This window comes from Penicillium psychrosexuale, assembly GCF_028828465.1.
Source record: "Penicillium psychrosexuale strain IBT 29551 chromosome Unknown utg000002l, whole genome shotgun sequence".
Taxonomy (NCBI): domain Eukaryota; kingdom Fungi; phylum Ascomycota; class Eurotiomycetes; order Eurotiales; family Aspergillaceae; genus Penicillium; species Penicillium psychrosexuale.
This window is the reverse complement of record NW_026643187.1, coordinates 1,328,384-1,350,326: the sequence shown is the minus strand read 5'-3', so window position 1 is coordinate 1,350,326 and position 21,943 is coordinate 1,328,384. Positions and strand designations below refer to the sequence as shown.

The 21,943-nt window shown below is 49.5% G+C and overlaps 11 protein-coding genes across 11 annotated transcripts; 5 read left to right on the top strand and 6 right to left on the bottom strand.

The window, feature by feature from the left end:
* Positions 1-787: 787 nt before the first annotated feature.
* On the top strand, positions 788-1,513 carry N7518_001643 (FKBP-type peptidyl-prolyl cis-trans isomerase; the record flags this gene model as incomplete). The annotated part of the gene is made up of 6 exons (XM_057182571.1): positions 788-921; positions 998-1,068; positions 1,178-1,238; positions 1,297-1,317; positions 1,385-1,423; positions 1,474-1,513. 6 exons carry the CDS (start codon positions 788-790, stop codon positions 1,511-1,513), a joined length of 366 nt encoding a protein of 121 aa, XP_057044021.1.
* A 291-nt stretch (positions 1,514-1,804) lies between these two features.
* Positions 1,805-2,890, bottom strand: N7518_001642 (sugar phosphate isomerase/epimerase family protein; the record flags this gene model as incomplete). The annotated part of the gene is made up of 1 exon (XM_057182570.1): positions 1,805-2,890. One exon carries the CDS (start codon positions 2,888-2,890, stop codon positions 1,805-1,807), a length of 1,086 nt encoding a protein of 361 aa, XP_057044020.1.
* A 618-nt stretch (positions 2,891-3,508) lies between these two features.
* Positions 3,509-4,621, top strand: N7518_001641 (Gfo/Idh/MocA family protein; the record flags this gene model as incomplete). Its single annotated transcript, XM_057182569.1, has 1 exon — positions 3,509-4,621. One exon carries the CDS (start codon positions 3,509-3,511, stop codon positions 4,619-4,621), a length of 1,113 nt encoding a protein of 370 aa, XP_057044019.1.
* A 291-nt stretch (positions 4,622-4,912) lies between these two features.
* N7518_001640 (sugar porter family MFS transporter) lies at positions 4,913-6,742 on the bottom strand (the record flags this gene model as incomplete). Its single annotated transcript, XM_057182568.1, has 4 exons — positions 4,913-5,284; positions 5,373-5,681; positions 5,740-6,144; positions 6,206-6,742. The coding sequence occupies 4 exons, from the start codon at positions 6,740-6,742 to the stop codon at positions 4,913-4,915; spliced, it is 1,623 nt and encodes a 540-aa protein (XP_057044018.1).
* Positions 6,743-8,603: 1,861 nt separating this feature from the next.
* On the top strand, positions 8,604-9,659 carry N7518_001639 (shikimate dehydrogenase family protein; the record flags this gene model as incomplete). The annotated part of the gene is made up of 1 exon (XM_057182567.1): positions 8,604-9,659. The coding sequence occupies one exon, from the start codon at positions 8,604-8,606 to the stop codon at positions 9,657-9,659; it is 1,056 nt and encodes a 351-aa protein (XP_057044017.1).
* A 183-nt stretch (positions 9,660-9,842) lies between these two features.
* On the bottom strand, positions 9,843-11,171 carry N7518_001638 (inositol monophosphatase family protein; the record flags this gene model as incomplete). Its single annotated transcript, XM_057182566.1, has 6 exons — positions 9,843-9,951; positions 10,007-10,138; positions 10,222-10,657; positions 10,738-10,826; positions 10,877-10,928; positions 10,985-11,171. 6 exons carry the CDS (start codon positions 11,169-11,171, stop codon positions 9,843-9,845), a joined length of 1,005 nt encoding a protein of 334 aa, XP_057044016.1.
* Positions 11,172-11,938: 767 nt separating this feature from the next.
* On the bottom strand, positions 11,939-12,226 carry N7518_001637 (uncharacterized protein; the record flags this gene model as incomplete). Its single annotated transcript, XM_057182565.1, has 1 exon — positions 11,939-12,226. The coding sequence occupies one exon, from the start codon at positions 12,224-12,226 to the stop codon at positions 11,939-11,941; it is 288 nt and encodes a 95-aa protein (XP_057044015.1).
* Positions 12,227-13,183: 957 nt separating this feature from the next.
* N7518_001636 (putative quinate pathway repressor protein QutR) lies at positions 13,184-15,950 on the bottom strand (the record flags this gene model as incomplete). The annotated part of the gene is made up of 3 exons (XM_057182564.1): positions 13,184-13,438; positions 13,507-14,552; positions 14,600-15,950. 3 exons carry the CDS (start codon positions 15,948-15,950, stop codon positions 13,184-13,186), a joined length of 2,652 nt encoding a protein of 883 aa, XP_057044014.1.
* Positions 15,951-16,991: 1,041 nt separating this feature from the next.
* N7518_001635 (putative C6 transcription factor QutA) lies at positions 16,992-19,809 on the top strand (the record flags this gene model as incomplete). The annotated part of the gene is made up of 2 exons (XM_057182563.1): positions 16,992-19,558; positions 19,614-19,809. 2 exons carry the CDS (start codon positions 16,992-16,994, stop codon positions 19,807-19,809), a joined length of 2,763 nt encoding a protein of 920 aa, XP_057044013.1.
* Positions 19,810-20,216: 407 nt separating this feature from the next.
* N7518_001634 (type II 3-dehydroquinate dehydratase) lies at positions 20,217-20,684 on the bottom strand (the record flags this gene model as incomplete). Its single annotated transcript, XM_057182562.1, has 1 exon — positions 20,217-20,684. One exon carries the CDS (start codon positions 20,682-20,684, stop codon positions 20,217-20,219), a length of 468 nt encoding a protein of 155 aa, XP_057044012.1.
* A 528-nt stretch (positions 20,685-21,212) lies between these two features.
* N7518_001633 (uncharacterized protein) lies at positions 21,213-21,929 on the top strand (the record flags this gene model as incomplete). The annotated part of the gene is made up of 2 exons (XM_057182561.1): positions 21,213-21,697; positions 21,761-21,929. 2 exons carry the CDS (start codon positions 21,213-21,215, stop codon positions 21,927-21,929), a joined length of 654 nt encoding a protein of 217 aa, XP_057044011.1.
* Positions 21,930-21,943: the final 14 nt, after the last annotated feature.

Below are 21,943 nucleotides of genomic sequence, written 5' to 3'. Positions count from 1 at the left end.
TATGGGCTCTTAAAAGTCCCAGCCACCGATGATCCACAACCATTTAATGATGGGTCTGCAATAGAATCCGTCATTGAAAGGGCGACAAGGCTCTCCAAGTGCCACTGGTAGGATATAGTATGATGGTTATGCGCAGCTGCCCGATAAGAGGATCCGTGTCTGGCATAAGGCTGAGAACCCACATTCAGACGATCAGACTACAATGTCTGGGCATAAACAATAAAGGCCCACACCCCCGTTCTATAAATTTTATAATTCGTCTGATCGATAAATGTCGGGTTCATTTAAATTGGATCAAGCGCTGGCACTTGGGTTACTTTGGATATATTCTGGGTCAGTTGGTGCATTAGATGTGCGAAGGACATCCTGCCATCTTTCATGCGGCAATAGCAATCAATGGGTGCACAACATCATCAACTTGAAGAGGTTTAAATAAAATAAATCAAGGATCGAGAAAGTATTCTTCCAAGGCGATAATGCCTATGAAAAGAGTCTTAACGGTGAATCTTTGAAACAGGATACATTTTTTGACATATAAGGAAGAACTTAGGGAAATGCTACCAGATGCGATACAGAAAGGATCGCATGCTTTCGTATGAGGAGTAGGGAATCATACACTCGAGGATTCCAAATTTCCAATCACTCGGAGACGTAGATCATGTGACCACAATGAGGCTTGTAGGTCCCCCCACTTTAGAAAATTACGAATCAGCGTTGCCCCTCGAACCTCACTTCTTCTTTCATCTCTTACTTTTTTTCGTCTCTCCTTAATACAAACGAATTTAAAATGGGTGTCGAGAGAAAGATTATCACTCGTGGCAACGGCACTGACTCGCCTGTTTCGGGTGACAAGGTCGCTATCCACTACTCGGGATGGCTCTACGACGCTAAGAAGTCCAACAAGGGCTTCCAGGGCAAGCAGTAAGCTGATCGCCATACCTAGAGTCATTTAGGTTATGAATTGAGTATTTTGTATACTAATTATCCATCCCAATAGATTCGACAGCTCCAGAACCCCCGGCCGTGGCCCTTTGACTGTTCAGATTGGTGTTGGACAGGTCATCAAGGGTATCATATCCTCTTTTTTCTCTCTCTCAATAGGATCTTTCAGACTTTCAATTATTGAACTTCTTCACATTCCAAATTGGATGCTAACACTATCTCTCTGTCTGATTAGGTTGGGATGAGGGTGTTTTGCAGATGACCCTAGGAGAGAAGGCAACCCTGATCATTTCCCCGTGAGTGAAGTCCACATCGAACAAGAGAATATTGAACTACCACTAACATTTTTCTCAGGGACTATGGCTACGGTGACAAGTATGTGAACACACTCGACATACTGACATCCGTTAGCTGAAAATGTTAACATTTTATTTCTACACAGGGCAGCTGGCAAGATTCCCGCAGGCTCGACTCTTATCTTGTAAGTTACTGCAAGTGGATAATGCCATCGGGAAACTAACTATGTTGCAGCGAGGTTGAGCTCCTTAAGATCAACAACAAGAGCGCCTAAATAAGCAATTGAATTGAGCAGACAAGCATGGCATTATCAGCTATTCACTGCGATATTGCTCACATCCCACAGTACAAGTTAATCCTCATCTGGGTTGCGTTTCATTGTACGGAGTAGAATGTTGGTAGGTAAAGCACACAGGTTAGGTAATAGAGCTCGGTCAACCCTGGAAAGCGCCCTCTCTGGCCATCGAGTACAGGTATGTGGAACAATAAATATCATTAAAAGGCGCTAAAAGATGTATGTACATATGCCATATATACAGAGCGAAAAAGCAGAGTGAAGACCGACCTAGAGACGGTGTTGAACAGGTGACTGAGGCGCCGGAGTTGGGACCACATTTTTCTCAGCAGGCTCTTCCCAGCGCAAGATACGAGCCATTTTGTTATATGAGTCGATACCGCGGCGAGCGTGGTCGGCAGGAACAAATGGATCGGTCTCTCCGAGAGTTCGGCTAAAGAGTTCAAGAGAAACCCAGCCGCGGAAGCCGAGATCTTCGAAGAAGACGCGAGCGATATCCACAATGGGCAGATAACCACCACGCGATTCCTCGAGGGGAAATAGACGAGCGTTACGGGACCAATTCATGCGAACAGGCTGTCCAGCGACATAGAAAGGATGCTTCTCATCCAACGGGGCGGAAAGACGCTCACCGTCAACCAGCTGGACATAGAAGATCTTGGCCGGGTCAATGTTGGCAGTGCGCAGGCGCTGCAATGAGGCAGCCAAGTCCGCAGCCGCATTGGGGGTGCGACCCGAAGGACTAGCAGGGTCTGCATATACACGACCGGCGATATTGAAGGAGTCAAGACAGAGACCAAAGTTGCGACGATCGACATCACGGACCACCTCCCACGAGGCCTCCCAGGTATCAACGTGATCGCCCCAGCAGAGAGCCTCGTAGACAAAACGGAAACCAGCCCCGGCGCCCAAATCTGCTAAGCGCTGGAGATCACGAACAATGACCGTGCGGTCGCCAGTGGTGCGAGCAGCACCGGTCTTCGGGTCTGGACCTAGGAAGTTTGACGGAATCTGGATCATGTCTGTACCTAGCGCCCGCGCCAGTGTGAACCATTTGGGAAGTTTCTCATTGATAAGCCGATCTGACTCTGCGCGGTCGATGAGGCCCTCGTACATGGAAAATGGCTGCAGGCAGATAATGGTCAGCCCTAGGCGCTTACACATCAGCCGTGTTGACCGCGCGGCTTCGTGGTGATCACCGCCAAATACCCGCTGCGCGTAGCAGTCTAAATCGTCGAAGAAGAGTTCAATGCCCTCGAAGCCGTGGGCTGCGGCTTGCATCAGCTTGCCGGGTAGATCGTGTACCCAGGGCCGACCTAGGGACATTGAGGCGATAGCGGGACGATTGAAAGCCATTTGGGAGTTATATGAATGGGTACTTCTTTTCTATGTCGATATTATAAATTCAAAAGGTGGTTTCGTGTCAGTCTTTCTTCTCTTTTTAAGAAAGTTTCCAAGCGGAGATATTAAGGGAGCGAGGATGTTCTCAACAATATTAGGTGTTTTCTAGGTTATCAAAAGGGAAGATACTAAAATGATTGCGACAAAACGTTATCCCCTACGGTGCTTTCTATGATTGAACGTTTTTCCTGGTCTGCTGTGATTCGTGTCTTGATGACGAGGCCGAACCTGATAGAGGGTCATATGTCTGGGTAAACGCTGACCCGCTTTCGTTTTCCCACCAATTCCACCACGCCTGGAGTGCACTGTTCCACCCACCACGCGGAATTTTGCTTCCCCATTAAACATGCTTCCTGCCCACCTGTCCTTAGAAGGAAAATACCCGTAGATACCCGGCAAGGTTTTTACCGTGCTGGTCGGAATGTAACCGGAGAACCGGTGCCGAATGGTCATGCTACTCGGAGTCCGGCGCAATAATAATACACTTTCTGCTTCAGCTCTACGGGTTACAACGGGTTTGAATTTGTTCAATTCTTTCAGAACCGAAATCTGCTTTTCATCCCAATCATCGCCATGTCCGTCAAGGTTGCCATTATCGGCGCAGGCCTTATTGGCCCTCGTCACGCGCAATCCGTAATCTCAAACCCCTTAACAGAGCTAATTGCTCTCGTTGACCCAATGCCGGCTGGCGAAGCAACCGCATCCAGTCTTAAAACCAACTACTACCCTTCTGTGGCCTCACTGCTTGCATCCCCCCACCGCCCCGACGCAGCAATCGTCTGCACACCAAACCACACCCACGTCCCCGTCGCAAAGGAGCTCCTTGCAGGTGGTATCCACGTTCTCCTTGAAAAGCCCGTAAGCGATACGCTGGAAACTGGCCGCTCCCTACTAGAGTTCGCCCAAGCCCCAGAGCGCGCCCACCTCAAGCTCCTAGTCGGCCACCACCGCCGCTTCAATCCCTACGTGCGAGCTACGAAGGCCGCCCTAGATGCTGGATCTCTCGGCCGCCCCATTGCTATCAACGGTCTGTGGACCTTGTTCAAGCCAGATGCATACTTCGCCCCGCCAACAGACTGGCGCGCATCGAACGAGCGTGGAGGTGGTGTCATCCCCATCAACCTTGTCCATGACATCGACCTCATGCACCACTTCTTCGGGCCTATCGTGCGCGTGACAGCAGAGCGCACGCTGCCGCAGCGCCCAAGCCCACCACACAATGCCGATGAAGGTGCCGCACTGACGCTGCGCTTCGCATCGGGTGTTGTCGGCACGTTTCTGGTCTGCGATGTGACGCCGTCGCCGCATAACTTCGAGACTGGTACGGGCGAGAACCCGCTCATCCCACGGACGACGACTGGCGGTGACTCTGATTTCTATCGAATCTTTGGCTCGGATGCTTCGCTCAGTGTGCCCGACCTGACCCGCTGGAGTTATGATGCTAGCCCTGAGAAGAGCTGGAATTCACCATTGACTGTTGAGCGGATTCCGCTTCCAGATGATAAGGCGCCTTTTGACCTGCAGCTTGCACATTTCGTCGATGTTATCAATGGAGATGCGGCTCCTAGCTGTACTGGTGAGGAAGGTTTGCGTGCGTTGATTGTTTGTGAGGCTGTTCAGAAGGCTATGTGGTCGGGTCAGCCTGTCGATATTGATGTTAACTTGTTGGCAAAATCGGATGACTAGTTAGCTACAGACTGATGTGAGTGTGAGTTTACTGATCTGTGAGGTGCGTGCGTCTGTTTGATCTTCTTATGATATGTCCAAAAGGGCGATGACAAGACACTAAGGGGTATATTCATTGGGTCATTTGCTTCTTTTAAACCAGCACATCCTATTACACGCAGACCACATGATGTGCAATCCTAAATAATTGCGAGGGCGGTTTGGCACCTTGTCCGACAAACAAAATCACAACAACGCGGCAAAAGACACCAACACGGAAATGATTCACCACCGCATCGTTCAAGCGTACTTTCACTGAGCCGAAGTATCCTCGACTTGCTCAGTGCGCATCTTTCCAATATCAATGCCAGCAGCCTCGACGTCATTTCGGAAAAGCTCTTCATTCTCACGCAGCTGGGCGACCATCTTCCCATGGGCATGCCGCACGGGCTTGATGTCGAACAGCTGTTCCATGCTCTCAAGAGGAATACCCTTGGTTTCAGGGACGAGGAAATACACGAAGACAATGGAGAGCATCATCAATGATGCGAAGAAGAAGTATACACCGTATCCCATGGCTGTGAACATCTGCGGAGTGAATCGCGAGACGAGGAAGTTCCAGAGCCAGTTGGAGGCGGCGGCGCAGGCCTGTGCCAGGGACCGCATGTTAGGGTCGAACATTTCCTGCAGGTGCTGTTAGCAATGTGTCTTAACGCTTGTGGATTGATTAAGAACTGGAACAATGTTCCAATACTAATGTGCGGATGCTTACCGAGTTGAGGACCCACGGGGTACCGTTCCAGGTTGGGGTATAGAAGACCGTCCACAGGTAGAAGAAAAACATGGCTGCGATACCACCGCCCCTCAAGGTCTCGCTTGTGTTATTTTGGGGTTGGGCAACCTTGATGTACGCGCCGACAATCCACAAACATACGGAACCACCTGCTGCGCCAATCAACAGCAGGTTACGGCGACCGACGTGATCAATCAGCCAAAGCAGCCAAATGAAAGTCACTATGGTCTTGACTACACCGAAAATTCCAGTGGTGAACAGACTTGTGTTGGTACCCCTGACACCAATCTAGAAGCATTATTAGCATCAGTCATAATGCTCGGATCGTAACAAGATTGCGACTTACCGATTTGAAGACAGTCGGACTGTAATAATTGATGGCATTGATACCAGATCCATTTTGCCAGAAGAACAGCGCGCTTCCGAGGAATAGACGCCACATGACCTTCTTGTTGGTCCCGGCCGCCTTGAAAGGTTTCCAGAAACCAATGCCAATATTACGGCGCTGTTCATCCAGGGCCTGGTCAATAGCACCGATCTCCTCAATCATATAGATATCATCCTCGGGCAATTGGCGGATCCAGCAAAGGTTTTTAATAGCCTGCTCGCGGCGACCGCGTCCGAAGAGCCAACGAGGCGATTCTCGGATAAAGTAGGCACCGATGATCAAGAGACCAGAAGGAATCAACTGAATAGCAAAAGGAATGATCCATTGCTTGTGGCTAGGTGCCATGGTCTCGTCAATACCGAACTATTGATAATGTGTTAGTATCCACAAAACAACCCGCACACAACCGAAAAGGAAAACTCACGTTGATCCAGAATCCTACAAGACCGCCGATCTGCCAGCCCAGCTCATACACACCGACCAACCTACCACGAATAGCCGGAGGAGCCAATTCGGAGATGTAGATTGGGGTGATGTTAGATCCTGCTCCGACACCAATACCAGCGAGAACTCGGCCACCGTAAAGGAGACCAAGTCCTCGTTGACCATTAGCACCAAGCATGATACCAGCACCGAGAGTGAAAACCAAGCCAGAGGCCAACAGGCCAACCCTACGACCCCAGAAGTGACCAATGGGATACACGAACAAAGCACCGAAGAAGGCACCGGCCTGGTAGCAGGAAACGATGTTGGCGCTGATCAGGTTCTTGGTAGTGGTAGACATGTCGTCGAAGTGGAACTCACTCTTGAAGGAGTCAAGAGAGAGCGTAGTGCCGATGAAAGCACTGTCGTAGCCAATCATGCAGGATGTGCATGATGCCACTGCTGCCAGGAGGTAGATTCTCCAGTTGTAAACCACGCTAGGCGTCGGCCGGTCCTCGACCAGCTTCAGGATAGACATGGCAGCGATTCAATATAGAAGAATTGAAGAGGAAATGCAAGAGCCTCTGTGACCAGATGACCTTGATCCCCAATGCTAGATGCAGAGAGGCAGTAGGATGTATGAAGAGATGTATGAGATGCAGGTGCAAGTGCAAGGGAAGAGAAGAGGAAACCAAAAAGAAAGCCTACACCACGTTTTTTCGCGAGGGTGGGCAAGATATAAATAGGAATTGCCCCGGACTGTCGATTCGCCCTTGGAAAAAGAGAGGACAGAATCTGGGGTTTGGAAAAGGGGAGAAATCGTGGGGATGCGGAATCGGAGAAAGGTATAGGACAGGTTCTCGAAATTCGAAAAATGAAGAAAACCAAGGCGCGGCAAAACGAATACTCTAAGTTCTTCTGTGCGTGAGGACAGTTGCCTTTGTTGCCTCTTGGCACCTACAATGTGGCTTGCCTCCAAGAAGAAATTGACTCAGAGGGACATGCAAACTCTGCCGGGCTGCCACGAAGTCTACAAACCGAGATCATTCGCTTAAGACGTTGGATTGTGGAGATCTGATGCCGCTGGGAGAAGTGGGGACTTCCCCGGCGGGTTTCCAGTAACCTGCGACAGCGTGCATGGTCAGCTCGATCTTTCTGGGGTACCCCGGAGGCAATGCAGTGGACGATCTAGCCCTGGTGTGAAATAGTGAATGGTAATTGGTCTGATAAGATGAACTGAAATGGACCCATGACTAGGGGAGGGAGAAAACGGCCAATGACCGATTGCTAGACATGGGTGGCGGGGAAAAGCCTTTCCCCGGAAGCTTAAGGAGAGGCGCGGCCACTGTGAAGTAATCCATTGGCGACTGTCTGCCGGAGAAATTATCAGTTCTCAAGTCATCACTCATATTACCCGTGTTATTTTCATTGGCTCCTGTAAATTTTCCTTTATCGTGAGGTAGAGGTGGTTGTTGGTGGTTGTAGTAGTGGGAAATCATTCAGCCCGGCAGATGTTCTGTCAACAATGAAGCATCGACTTTTCATCTCATGAAACAGGTTATATAGACCAACAAGCAATCATTTCGCCTCATATGTAGAATATGATAAAATGATATTACTCGAGGGAAGTGGGATAGGTGGAAGAATAAAATGTTTCGATGTTTCTCCGGCGGCTTATCGCTTTCTCGCAGATTCCACGACGCCTATTTGATAAAGTCATGTGATAGTTGTATCAAGGTGATCGTACGTACCAGAGTAGCTATTGAAGAGGGTACACGATGGCCGTCTGGCCTAGCAGATAAGACAAGAGCGATGCAACAACACCAGCCATCCAAGGAGGTCAGCTAGCAAGCATAGGGACCATACAGACCATAGTAATTCCCTCTATCTTAGTGGAGCAACATCGTATAAAACCCTTTTCATTCTATGGGATTCTATACGCTAATTTATATCTGACATGAAGGGCCGGTATTTCTCCCTGTCTGAAAATATGGCAACTATCTGGGGTTTCCCCACTGTACGGAGTCGGAGTATTAAGTGAGGATCATCATGTAGCTGCCCTATTGTTCAGGCAGAAAGAAATTAACGCCAAAATACCTGGTCACGTGACACACACAAGGATTATGATCTAATTGCGGAGCGAAGCGAAGCAATTAGTACAGATCAGGCGATAAGTGACCTCTGAATACATAGCTTCATAGTGGGAAATGGCTCGGTTCAATCTTTCCCCGAACTGAAATGTAGGAAAGCCGCCCCACCCGGCAGAGGAAATATCCATGGTACGTATACGGAGTAGTGACTAGTGAGGCTAAGGATTTTCCGTCTGAATTTCGAATTTCGTCTTATAATATTGTAGGCTCCCTTCTGCATATCTCAGAAGGTAAATATACACAATCATCATGTCCGTCACAGAAATCAACCAAACGCAGCTAGAAGAGCCCATCGCCATTCCCTCTAACCGCGATGGCGTCGCCTACCTGTACGGTCACCCTCTTCTGAACTCGCTCTCCCCACCCCTCCACCAGACAGTCTACAATGCGCTCGGTCTCAACTGGACTCAAATCCCCTTATCCAGTGTGTCTGGATCATCAGAGACATACCCTCCCCCATACACACGGTCGCCGCCGATTGAGAAATATCTGGCATCGATCAAGTCGAATCCGAAGTTTGTCGGCTCGTCCGTGACAATGCCCCACAAGGTCGCAATCATGCCATATCTCGACGACCTCACCGAACACGCCCGCCAAGCTGGCGCCTGCAACACCATCTTCCTACGCGACGACCCAACAACCGGTCAGCGCCAATACGTCGGCACCAACACCGACTGCGACGGCATCCGGGAGGCCCTCACACAGAATGCACCTGACCCAACACGCTTCCGCGGCCGGCCCGCGCTCATCATCGGCGGCGGCGGCACTGCCCGCACTGCTATCTACGTTATGCGCCGCTGGCTCGGCTCCAGTCGTATCTACATCGTCAACCGCGACGCCGCCGAGGTCGCCGCCATCCTCGAGGAAGACCGTCGCCGCAACCCTGACCCCAATGCTCAGGCTCCTCTTATCCCCGTCACTGACCCCGCCGAGGCTGCCCGTCTGGAGTCCCCCGCGGCTATCGTATCCGGTATCCCCAACTATCCCCCGAAATCTCCTGAGGAGCTGCGCTCTCGCGCTATCATTCAGGCTTTCTTGGGTACTGCTGCGGATGCGGACAAGCAGCAGGGTGTCATCCTGGAGATGTGCTACCACCCCACGCCCTGGACTGAGATCGCTCACCTGGCTTCTGCCGGTGGGTGGAAGGTCATCCTAGGCTCTGAGGCTTTGATTTGGCAGGGTCTCGAGCAGGCGCGTCTTTGGACTGGAAAGGATGTCATTGGGACCCCTGGCCTCGTGCAGGAGGTTAAGGATCTTGTTTCCAAGACCATTGCGGAACGGGGATCTGCGAAGTCTAGCCTGTGATTTCTTTTATAAAATCACGTTTCGATTTTTTTTAGATCATTGTATAGAGCTCAAAATAGCTGCTAGTTGTATCGTGTATATATAATAGAAGGTGTCCTCGATTTTGCAATACATCTCAATATGTATATCTGTATATCTCATCAGACCTATACACAATAAAACAGGATCAAAAGGCTAAGCCATTCAAGCTCCGGGTCGTGAGTATTCCAGATTACGGACTCGGCGCCAGACTTCGCGTACTGTCCGCTCCTGTGTTTCGCGGCCTGACTCGGTTGCAGATGGACCAGCGGGTCTGAAATGTCATTAGCAAGATCTAACACTAGAAGAGAAATCATTCAAAGACGCACCTAATTGCCAGATACAATCTGCTGCCAAGTCGGACATCCTCGATTGGCGCCGTATCCACATTTTCTGGGGGATTAGCAGTAGTCATCAGTCCACCAGCCTCCAGAAGAATAGCAGCACCAGCAGCGATATCCCTGTAATAGTCAGCACCAGCATACCTAACTTCAACTCTCCAAGAGATAGAAGTAGAAAAAGAGAAAAGAAAAGCAAAACTTACCACTCCCAACAACCTCCCTCCCACCAAATATCAAAAGAACCCATTGCAACATACGCAAGATCAAGCGTCGCACTGCCCAAACTGCGTACACCATGCACCATACCACCTCTCCCATTCCGACTACCCACCTCCGCAGCCATATTGACAAAACTCTCAATCTTGCGATGCATATTTCCATCTGGAATATCGCGGCGGTCTTTACCCCACTCGCAAGAAAAGATACACTGTGAAGGCGCATTGGCGGGCATTGGCGGGGTCGGGTTGTGGATGAGCGGAAGACGGCGAGTCTCGTTTAGCCAGGCTCCGCGCCCGCTGCAGGAGGACCAGAGCTGATCTGTGAATGGGGCATATATTACACCAATTACTGGCTTGTGTTGCACGATGAAGCCGATCGAGACACAGAACATGGGGAAAATATGTGTGTAGTTTACGGTTCCTACAAGGTGGGTTTATTAGTTAAGTGTCGGTTTAGAACAATGAGCAGTCGTTCATGGCTCCAGGGGTCCTGATTTTTACCATCTAATGGGTCGATGCACCATGTTGGTTGCTCGTCAATGAGGTAGTCGCGCGACTGGCCTTTGGCATAGGCCTCCTCGCCGAGGAATCTAGGGATCTGTTAGTCTTGTTGCCAGCAGATTTTGGTAATGATACTAACTTGTGAGAGGGGTATCTTGCCTCGAGGGCGCTTCGGATGAATACTTCGACGTCTGCCAGGTAACACTGTGAGCGAGTCTGATATGCCTTATCGGCTGTGCTGCCTTACCTTCGTCGGTTTGTGTCACAATATCTACTGCGTTTTCCTTCTCCTCAAAGGCGTTGGAGGAGCCATTTGCGCCTGAAATCCGCTGGTCAACACGCTCCATGAGCATCTTGCCTGCCTTGCGGCCCAGGTCTACTGCGAAAGCGTATATCTCATCCAGCTCATCTCGGGAGAAGGGTCCGACGGCCATGGTGAAACAGATTAATGGGGATTTGTGGAAGCGACGTCTCAAAATATGTTCAGAAGCAAGGTCGAAGGGAAAAGCCTAGCTTCTTGAGTCATCCGGTGAAAATTGGTGTGTCCAAAACAACCGTCACTAACCGACGCCGGGAATTGCTTATCGAGACGTTTCCCCACTTTATGGGGAAATTTATAGCTTCACTTGGCGATATTACTAAAACTCGTAGTTCTATGCATTGTTGCCTCACTTGACTCGCTACTAATTTTCTCTCTTTTGTAGTTCGCTCTGTAGCCATCTTTTGGTTCTCTGTGCAGCGTCTTTCTCGCCTAACTCAGGATATAGATCAAGCACCGTATCAAGTTCAGACCTTGCAGCTTTCATATGCCTCTCAGTCCAAGGGCAGTTAACCTCCACGAATCTCTCATGTATCCCTTTGAAGTGGAAGGCTGATTGGAAAAAGAGCCTTTCTCCCGAGTCTCTCAGTAAGGTCGACACCGTATGAGGTAGATCTCGTAAATGCTCTAGCCTCTCGATCGCGGCCTCTAGATAAGCACGATCCTCACTGAATGTTTCTCCCACTAGTACGCCGTCATTATTCCATCCGGGAATATCAGCTATAAACCACGGGTGGTGGATAATGGCCGGCAGGGGAGCCATATACATCCAATCCCAATCGATGATCCTGTATATTTTATGATGTCAAAACATGATTATACCAAGTTCCCGTCCTGGTCTAGAAAAAGAGAGAAGAATGGTATGAAAACAACGGATTTTGCCTACCCAGTCAAGCGGAAGTCATCATTTTTCATGATGTTATATGCATGCAAGTCCCCGTGGGCAAATCCAATACCTGTATACTGATCAAACTGAACAGCATACCCTGGAATCATAGACCGCATGATGAGATAGTCGATAGCATTACCCCATTTAGCGGTTCCATTCAAGGTTCGCCGGATACCTCGATCTAGGCTTTCTGTGAGCCAGTCCGAGTACAGGCATGGTTGCGCTATAGTAAGGTCAGGAGGAGCCCGTGCAGTCCACATTTGGAGCAGAAAATCGGCCATGTCATTTAGAAATGCTTCGCGTTGGATCTGAGGAATATGGAGATTCCAGATAGTCAGTGGCGTGCCATTGACCCATTCCGAATAGATGACCGGGTGTTTTGGGCTGAAAAAAAGGCTTGGTGCTTTGATTGATGTACATTGTTCTTTCAAACATCGGAAAGTTTTCACTGCACGTAGTTCATTTTTCCAATTATTGGAATCGTGACCGACTCGAGCAGCCCACTCTACAGAATCCTCAAAGGCAATTTTGAATACTCTGTGGGAGCCGCCATGGCGGGGTGGTTTATCGCCAAAGGAGGAGGGAACCCCTAGGCGGAGTTGGCTGGCCTCCGAGAGAATATTTGGCAAGCTCACCATGCTGAGGCTTTTAGGTGGTCTTGGTTTGATATGAAGCGGGGGTACGGGGGATAAATGGAGAGAGAATCGGTGAGTGTCACAGCGCCAAGGCTGTTTGCTTATGATTCAACGGCCAATAGATCAGGACATTGATCCCCTTACTGTGTAGCAACGTGCGTGGGCTGATCCTAGTTTTTGTATTGTATATTATATTTGCGTTGAAGGATATGTTTCTAGTTGACAAATATAATGAGAATAATATATTTCGTGTGGCTTGTCGTCTCAAAAACAACGGCATCTGCGGCATAAAGTTGGACATTCCACTAATTTAATACATGAAAAGAGTGTGAATACGCATATCTTCCGGCGTGGGTTTGCCGCCGACTTCCCTTTGACTCATTATTATGCTGAGTCTGAAGAATTAAAAATCCTCTTGTATCTAACATTGATTGGATCAGAAGCAAGCCAACGAAGTTCGTATTGTCTGCGGCAATGTGTCATCAGATACAGACGCGGCAGGAATATCCCAAGTTTCCTTGTATCTGAATTCGTCATGGCACAGATTGGGCAGTTCACCACTAGCTACGGTTAATCATCATTCATAGGAGTAGCTGGCCATATTCAAGTCGGCTGTCCATCCATTTGCTGTAACCTGTCTCGTATCGCTTCATGATCATTATTCCCTTCGTCGTCTTTGTACTCTTGAAGCACAATGCTCCGCATAACGCGCCTGGGAGCGCGGCGGCCAGTGAACAGTTCAAACTGAGCGAAGCCTTGTTCTGGCAGAACATCAAGGCCATCCAGGGCTACCCAACCGCGATGGGATAGGGCTCGTGTTTGTTTCATGAGAGGGGTATTGAGGGGCTTGTATGCGAGCTAAAGTCATTGGTTAGGAATAAAACACCATTATTTTGGGTTGGTACAAGAGTAAAAAGGAAACTTACGTCAACAACAACGCCACCTGTCGGGCTCTCTAGCCATTGTGCTGGCATATGGAAATTAGGTGCTAGCTCGCCGCCAATGCTATGAGCCGGAATTCCTGAGACAACGATCGTCGGCTGTTTGAAGTCGGCAGGCCAGGGGTCAGATAATGAAGCAATAATGCGAACTGTGGGACGGCCAGACCCGCTGGCCTCTTTTGAGTGTAGATCTTGCCGGTTGTAGTGGTGGGCCAGTCTTTCCGCATTGGCGATCGTACGGTTGTAGACAAAGATATTTTGCACACCAAGATGGATCATGGAGTAAATTGCAGCACGGGCCATTCCACCAGATCCGATGACAAGACCTGTCGATGATGAGCGTATCGCATTTGCCGGAGACAGACCGCGGCGAATGCAATTGCAGATACCGATCCAATCGGTGTTATCACCGTGAAGTCCCTTGATAGGGCCAGCACGGCTCTTTTGGAGAAAGACTGAAGATTCTTGAAGACGGTTGTCGTCCAGGTCATCAAGGTTGCGGATGGGGATGAGGGTATTGACGGCACCGATAGCTCGTGCATGCGCAGACATTGAGTGGAGGAGAGGAATACACTCTGTTTTGTATGGAAGACTGACACTTGATCCTCCGAAGTATTGATTTTCCACAAGTTCATTTAACCCCCGTAGAGTAGGTGATTGGTGAATGGAGTAATTGTGTGGCAAACCGCAGATTTTGAAAGCCGTGTTGTGCATCGCGGGCGACATACTGTATGTGGTGTTGGCGCCAAAGACGAAGAATTGCATCGGGTCCAAGGCAAATGAGCTATAGAGCGCCTTCTGCACTTCTCGGGCTGTGATATATGATCGTAGGTGAGTTGGAAGTTCCGTTACCAAGGACGGATGTGTGACTGGGGAGAGAATAGGATTGAAGCAGCGAGACATGCGGCCAAGAGGACCGGTGTTATAGGCGATCAGCGAAATGCCAGCAACTGGCAGGCTTTGGATGCGATGGCGAAATCTTTGCACCGCGAGGTTGTCTTCGGGTGTCTCAGCCGGTTGGCATAGTCGGACTATGTCGCATCCTAGGCTTTTGGCCCGCTCATAAACTTCCATATACTCATCGCCATCCCAACCCCCGGCAGAGGATGGAAGGCTTCGAAGTGGCCAATGATCCTGGTTCGTCCACTTGCGGAGATGATCTGGGAAATGATATTGTCATCACGGGTGAGGTCAACTGTGAGGAAACCGGTGGAGAGTCGCAAGCCATGGCGGACGAGGTTTAGGTACGTTTCATCGGTACATCTCACGGGGACTTGATTGGGAGACAGAGGTCCTGTGGGGGTGGTATAGCTTTCCACATGGTATATCAACGGCACAATGATGTTGCGACGGATTGTTGCTACCGCCTGACTAATACTGTCCGCAAGACTTGAGCTGAGGCCTGGCTGACCAGAAGAGTCTGTTACATCGACTGCCAGTTCGAAGGCATCGGCAGTGAATTCCAGCTGCTCAATATCCATGCCCTTCTCACAAACCTTAGAAAATGGCACTGACACTGCAGATGTGTACATACGAGATTCCACAGGCAACAGCGACAGCGGGAAAGATGCATGCTGGCTGTTAACTTCTGCAATGTCCCCGGTTATGAAGGCGATGAACCGGAGAAAGTCCCGCTGAACTCGTTTCAACGTTAAAAACGGAATGGGAGTATGTGACCTAGGTTCTGTTCGATACGTCGGTGATGCAACGTCGCTATCACTTCTGGCCTCTGACAGATTGAAAAATTCGAGATTCGAGCACCCTCGGTATATCGGTCCGGACAATTCTAGGAAATGTCGCACCTTTTGCGTATCCCACGCTTTGAGATATAACTGGATGCTCTCTGCATCTCTAACAACGTGGATAACAGGATGCGTCTGCGCATATTCCCTAAGAAGTCGTTGGCCACTGCGTTCCATCGACCCGGCCCCGCACGCAATCACACACCCATCCTGGTTGTCTGCTAGCATCGACTCAAAGACCCGGGCCTCTTGTTGTCGGTAAACAGATCCATCATTTTCCTTCTTAAACTCAGCACGGGAACATCCCACAGTCTGATGAAAATAGCGGTCTGCATCGATCAATCGTCGACCGGATGTCGCCGCGAGAATGACCGCCAGACTTGACTTTCCCGTGCCACGGATTCCGATCAACACGACAGATGCCTTCGGGTTGAAGGTGCGTGGGGTTTGAAGATGGCCCTGTTCAAACAGTACCGGAGATCCGCGGTTCGAGTTCAATTCTTTGAGCGACGGTGGATGCGAATATACGGATGCTTGTGTGCGTTCACTCGATGGACGTGAAGCTGGTCGAGATGAGGGGCGAATAGTGTGAGGGGGCACGACGCCTGGGCTATACTTTCGAGGCCCATCATCTAAAGTCTCGACTTCGTGGAGCTTTCGTTTCGGTGGGCGTACCAACATGGACATGGCGCATAGAGTGTTCCACGTGCGGGAATGAAATCAGGAGCAGGGTAGTTGAGGACCCATTACCACAGAGGGAAAGGTGGGGGCCACGGTAGGGTATTGAGATATGTGTATAGAGGATCCGGAGATGTGGAGGGAACGAACCAATATGGTAAGCGGGATTTTCCAAGTTTTGCGGGGGAAAAGGATATTCATGAAAAAGGCGTGGGTCTGGGTGCCCCCGGGCCATACGCTACCGTTACGTAAGGCGGACGAGCACTCACCCGGCCATCCCATATCAGATTTTGCCTGCAGTATGATTCGTAATAGTATAGGTATTTTATACATTTGAATACATAAATAACACACCAATTCAAAAGTTATACATCGAAAAGTCCTTCATGTCTGAATTCTCTACTCCGTACATTGATTCTCAATAAATATAACTCTTTTTCCATCTAGCTATTTACTAGATAAGTTTCCGGTTTATAATGAAAATATAGAGTACTAATTGTCTAGGTAATTTGATGGTAATGAGGCAGTAATGAAAAACTGGCGGTGAGTCAGGCGGTCAATATTTACTAGTATAGGAAAATCTGATATGGCGGTTAAAGATTGCGTAACCCGGGGACTTTCGATTTTCCTCTTCCCCGCGGGGGACTTGCGCTCAGATACGAACATGCGAAACAACTGGGGAAATTATCGAAATTTCTAAAGTTTGGTCTGAATTGCGACCCTAGCTTACCCAAAAAATCAGCTTCAAATTCTTAGCCTAAAGCTCAGTCTGCACGCGATTACCTTTTGCGAGACAGTGACTGGCTCACCGGTAGCCGGGTATCGACCCTTCCCCGGAAGAACCTCGTTAGCAAGCGTCTTGTTTTGTACTGCACCTAACCTCAACATCGCGCTTCCCCCACCAGCCCTGATATATTTCCAGTGCAGCTCATTTTCATGGCGTAATCGCCCGATCGTCCGTGCAGGCGCCTGTCGGCAAAGGATTCGTCACATATCACTTTGGGGGAACATGCGCCCGAATCCTCCAAGTGGATCGCAAAATCAACTACCATGAGCGCCGAACAGCGGCAAGCCATCGGCACTAGCAGCAAGTCCAAACGACGATGGACCGAGCCAGAAGATGACGGGAAGGCGACAGGGGAACCGAAACGTCAGCGTGTTTCACGGGCTTGCGATAGTTGCCGGTCGAAAAAGGACAAATGCGACGGAAAACAGCCAGTTTGCTCGACTTGCGCATCGCTCTGCCGACCGTGTACTTATAAAGCCAACCCAAAGAAGCGAGGCCTGCCCACTGGCTACATTCGCTCACTGGAGTTACTTTGGGGGCTGGTATTCCAAAGGATCCAAGGCAGTGAAGATGTCATGCGAGCTTTGATGCGATCAATCAATCTTCCAAGTCACTTGGCCACGATGGGCAAGGAAACGGAGGGGTCCGATGCATTGCTAGCTTCATTCAAAAACAGCACAGTACTCAGAGATATTGAGCGCATTCTTATAGCACTAGAACAGCCGGAGGAGGAAAGAGAGCGAAATCTCCAGGGATATGGCGATGGAGAGACACCTCTCGATATCGATGGAATTCTTTCGTCCGCCGAAGCACAGGAATGGCAGATCCCAGAAGGCATGGAAGCTCGCGAGACGCCATTACCAGGGATATCGCCGACTCGAACCGCAGTAGGCATCGCTCCTACGAAAGTCACCGGACCACGCCCGACTACAGACTGTGGTATTCAGACAAGTGCACCAGATGACCAACCCTCGTCCTCTTTCATCTCCTCGCCGAATCCTCATTACCCTCGATCGCTCTCCATGAGAACCCCTCTTCAACTCCCCTATAACGCATGGCCACTTTTTGATGTATATTTCTCCTACACGCAGTGTTGGTTCCCCATACTCGAAAAGCATGACATACTTCGTACCGCTTTTCATTATACCGAAGGCGATGTATACGCATCGTGTTTAACCCCCGGGTCTGGGGAGCACGCGGCCTTGTGGGCTGTTCTCGCTCTCGCCTCGCTCCAGGATGCTTCTATCTCAGCTTCCGGTGAAGCCGAAGAGCACCCTACTGATCATATGACTCCATCACGAATGTATAAGACTGCCCGGCAATTGATTCCGCCTGAAAGTGGCCCTCACGAAATCGGACATGTGCAAGCACTGTTGATCCTGGGTCTAGTCAAGTTTGGACAGCAAGAATGGACTGGGTCCTGGATGCTTGTCGGTCAGGCTGTTCGGATTGCGCATATACTAGGTCTTGATCAACCTTCGTTTTCTCCATCATCGAGGACTCCGGATCAAGAAAAACAGCTTGGTCGAGCAAAACATGTGTTTTTGGGTTGCTTTGTTCTCGAGACTCTCATTGCGGAATCAATTTCACAATGCCCATCGCTGCGAAAGGCAGACCTAGCCAGGGTAGGCGCTATCAATGAAGATGGTCTTGAGGAATGGCATCCTTGGGAGGATCAAACTGGGTTACGGCCCACCCAATCATCACGGGCATCTATGCAGCGTGGTCCCCTTCACGCGTTGAGCACTTTCAACCGCCTCGTCGGCCTCGTATCCATTTTGAATGATCTATGCTGTTGCAAGCACGACCCAACGATATCTCGATCACAGCTGGAGCAACTGGAGTTGCAATTACAGCGATGGGTAACAGAATTACCAAAGAGCTATCGTGTCGATCTACAAAGTCGCCCTGTGAGACTGGCTTCTCCACATATTTTTGGGTTAGAGATGACATATGAAAGTGTTGTCATTGCTCTCAGCTCTCAAATTGCCATTCGTGAATATGATCAGAACATACCCGAACCCCCTCACAAAATTCGTGCTACGGAAAGCTCGAAAAAGCTTTTGCAATTGCTTCAGGCATATGTGGAGACATATAGCTTTTCAGCCACAGCACCAACCTTTGGTTTGATGCTTCGATTTGGCCTTCCACGGTCCATCTCTAGGGATCTCCCATCAGTCCTTGACATGGGGCTACGAACCAACATATACAATCTTTCTTCGCAGCTTTCTGTATTGTGGACTATGCCAGACCAGCAAACCGCTAGTCAAGGTATATCACAAAGATCTCACCACCTAGGTACTTCTCCTGCGGTCTCACAGCATATTGGTGCCTCTACCGGCGGAGATTTAGAAATCCCGTTATCGCTCTCAATGGCCACACCTTCACATCATCTTCGTGCAACACATGCGTCTCAAAATAATGCTCATGCCGCGGCTGCCCCTGAGAACCCATTCCTCCCCACGCCTTGGCTCAGGGCCACACAACACATCGAAGATGTATCTCTTCTCCGCACACCGTCCTCTCTAACCTCCGTCGGGGGCGCCTCTGAACTTCCCCCACAACAGAGCCACTTGGATGATTCTCTTAACATTGGGCTTTCTCATCCTACATCAGCGCCTAGCCAATCCCACAGTACCGGGATGCTCGCCGAGCTTTCGCCATCGTATCACCAGACCGCACAATACCAACCAACTGCATATCACGACTCATCCGTCAATATGGGCACATTTGTTGATATGGATGGCTATGCGCGTCCACGGAGGCAGCGGATTGCTCCTGATCTCGATGCATTATTTGACGAGCTGGCGTCATTAGATGGTGCAGAAAAGTATGCATTCATCCCCTATTTTTGTGGCATGATCACTGACTTTAACCCTCTGTAGAGCCGACAATCAACCAGAGTTCATGCAGAACCTAGGTTTTGTTTCTAATGCGGGTATTCCTGAGCTCTACTCGTTCTCCAGTCAGATCGATCCTTTCTTACTGGCAGAGACCCAGCAGCTACCCAACAATGGCAATACCTCTAGTATGCGACAAGAAGCGCAGCTTCTTAATATGTCGGGAACCCCCAAGCGATGACGTGATGTGGGATCACTCCATTCCAATGATCTGGATGCCGTGGGAACACCCTGTCGCCGCTGGTCGGCCTCGTTGGCCTCTGAGTCTGCTATTCATATGGACTCTGGACTAAAGCTATACATCTAGTTGTTGGCTCGCATATTATATCACACATTCGAAGCCCCAAAAGGGAGTCTCAATTTGTGTCTGTGTGTGTGTTGTGTAATGCGCGGCGCATCTCTACAATATACAAAGCTATTCCAGGCTAGGCAACTGGTAATACAAGATATCCTCTATGACAGATATGAAATCACTAGTCTACAAATTAATTTCTCGAAAGGATGAGCGCCTTTACAAGAGGACTTCTACATGAATCCATAAAAGTTTTCCACAAAAAAGAGTATATACAGTCACATATCCCAACTCAATCACAGCGCAGCCTTAGCCTCCTTTTCCTTCTCCTCGAAATTAGCACAAACATGCTCAACTGCAACCTTATACCCGTATACCCCAAGACCAACAATAATGCCCGCAGCCTTATCACTGAAGTACGAATGATGTCTCCAGGGCTCGCGCGCATGGACATTGCTCACATGGAGCTCAATAAAAGGGATACTGACACCGAGCAAGGCATCGCGGATCGCAACGGAGGTATGCGTGTATGCGCCTGGGTTGATGATGATACCGTCGACCTTGCCACGCGCCGCCTGAATGCGGTCCACGATGGCGCCTTCGTGGTTCGACTGGAAGCTTTCGAGAACAGCACCATGGCTGGCGGCGACCTCGCGACTGTTTGACTCTATGTCGGAGAGCGTTGTGTGTCCGTAAATGTGTGGCTCGCGTGTACCCAGGAGGTTCAGGTTAGGGCCGTTGATTAGGAGGATGGATTTGCCCATTTTGAGTGGTTTGATATCCGAATTGGGGGATTCGATGGTATTTGGGGGATTGTGAAATTGAGAGACCGGATATTTCAAGGGTTATAAGATTGAAGGTAAGCAGGTTATCGGATATATTCATGTTATACTCTTCTCTCCGCATTTTGCCCGGCCCGGCAGAGCGCTTTGCCGTGGATGATTTTTTGGGGGCAACTAAATCTTTCAAATGTCTAAAATTAATACAGAACTTTTGCTAGGACTACTAGGGTAAAATCTAATTAATTCTTTATCTGACTAGAGGGAACCTGGAAGTCGCTGAGAGAACAGCAGTAGAGGGAACAACAAACCGGAGATTGAGAGAAGGCATGATACCGGTTTGTATAACTTCTGTTTGCTTCCACATATTTAAAAGAGAGTGTACTTCTAAAAGACTGAGTTTCTTACCTTTTTTTTGGTGCGTCATCACCCCGTCACCCAGTCAGATGTATCCATCATCCATTATCCACTATCATCGCCAGAAATAACTACAAGAAGCCATCCAGAATCAAAATGCCCAATCCATTCGCCACTCTCTCTCGCCGTGCGCGCCAACAGGAGGTGCGCCGGCAAGCTCGTGACGAAGCCATTACCGGCATTGATCGAACATACAAGCTCCTTGAGTTATACCCTCAGATGCGTATCGAGCCGACACAATACGATACTCTTGGGGTCAAATGTGAGCTGCTCGCCCTCAACGAGGATAGTGATGATCCCAGACCTTCCGATTCTCCCACCGACGAACCTACATTTTTCCTCCCACGCAAGGTCCCTGAGGTGGGTATCAATTCCCCCAGGTGCGAGCGATATGTCAGTTACCTCTCCCAATGCTGGGGAGAAGATGCAACGATCCAAATGTCTAGAAGCTTTACTACGCAAGCGTGGGAGTTGTGGGGCCGTATCGAGAATATGTTCGTGCTCTTTCGACGCCATGAAGAGCCTCCACTGGACGAGGGAGATAAGCGCTCTTTATGTCGAATCGCCCAGTGGCTGCCAAGGTACGAGACCCCAAGGACCTACGAAACGAGAATCTACTAATAAGCACGGGTATATCTCTATAGTAATGGCTTGTCATCCTTGATCGCCGAAAAGTTCGAGCCTACAATTTTGTCATCAAGAGCGTGGACCCCAATCACTGGCTATGTGTCGCGAGAAAAGTCATCCGCTATAAAAAATACTCTCCCTCATGTTCTGATCGTCATCCATATTAGGGGAAGAGCCCTCGGGTGAGCTTTTTCGAGCGG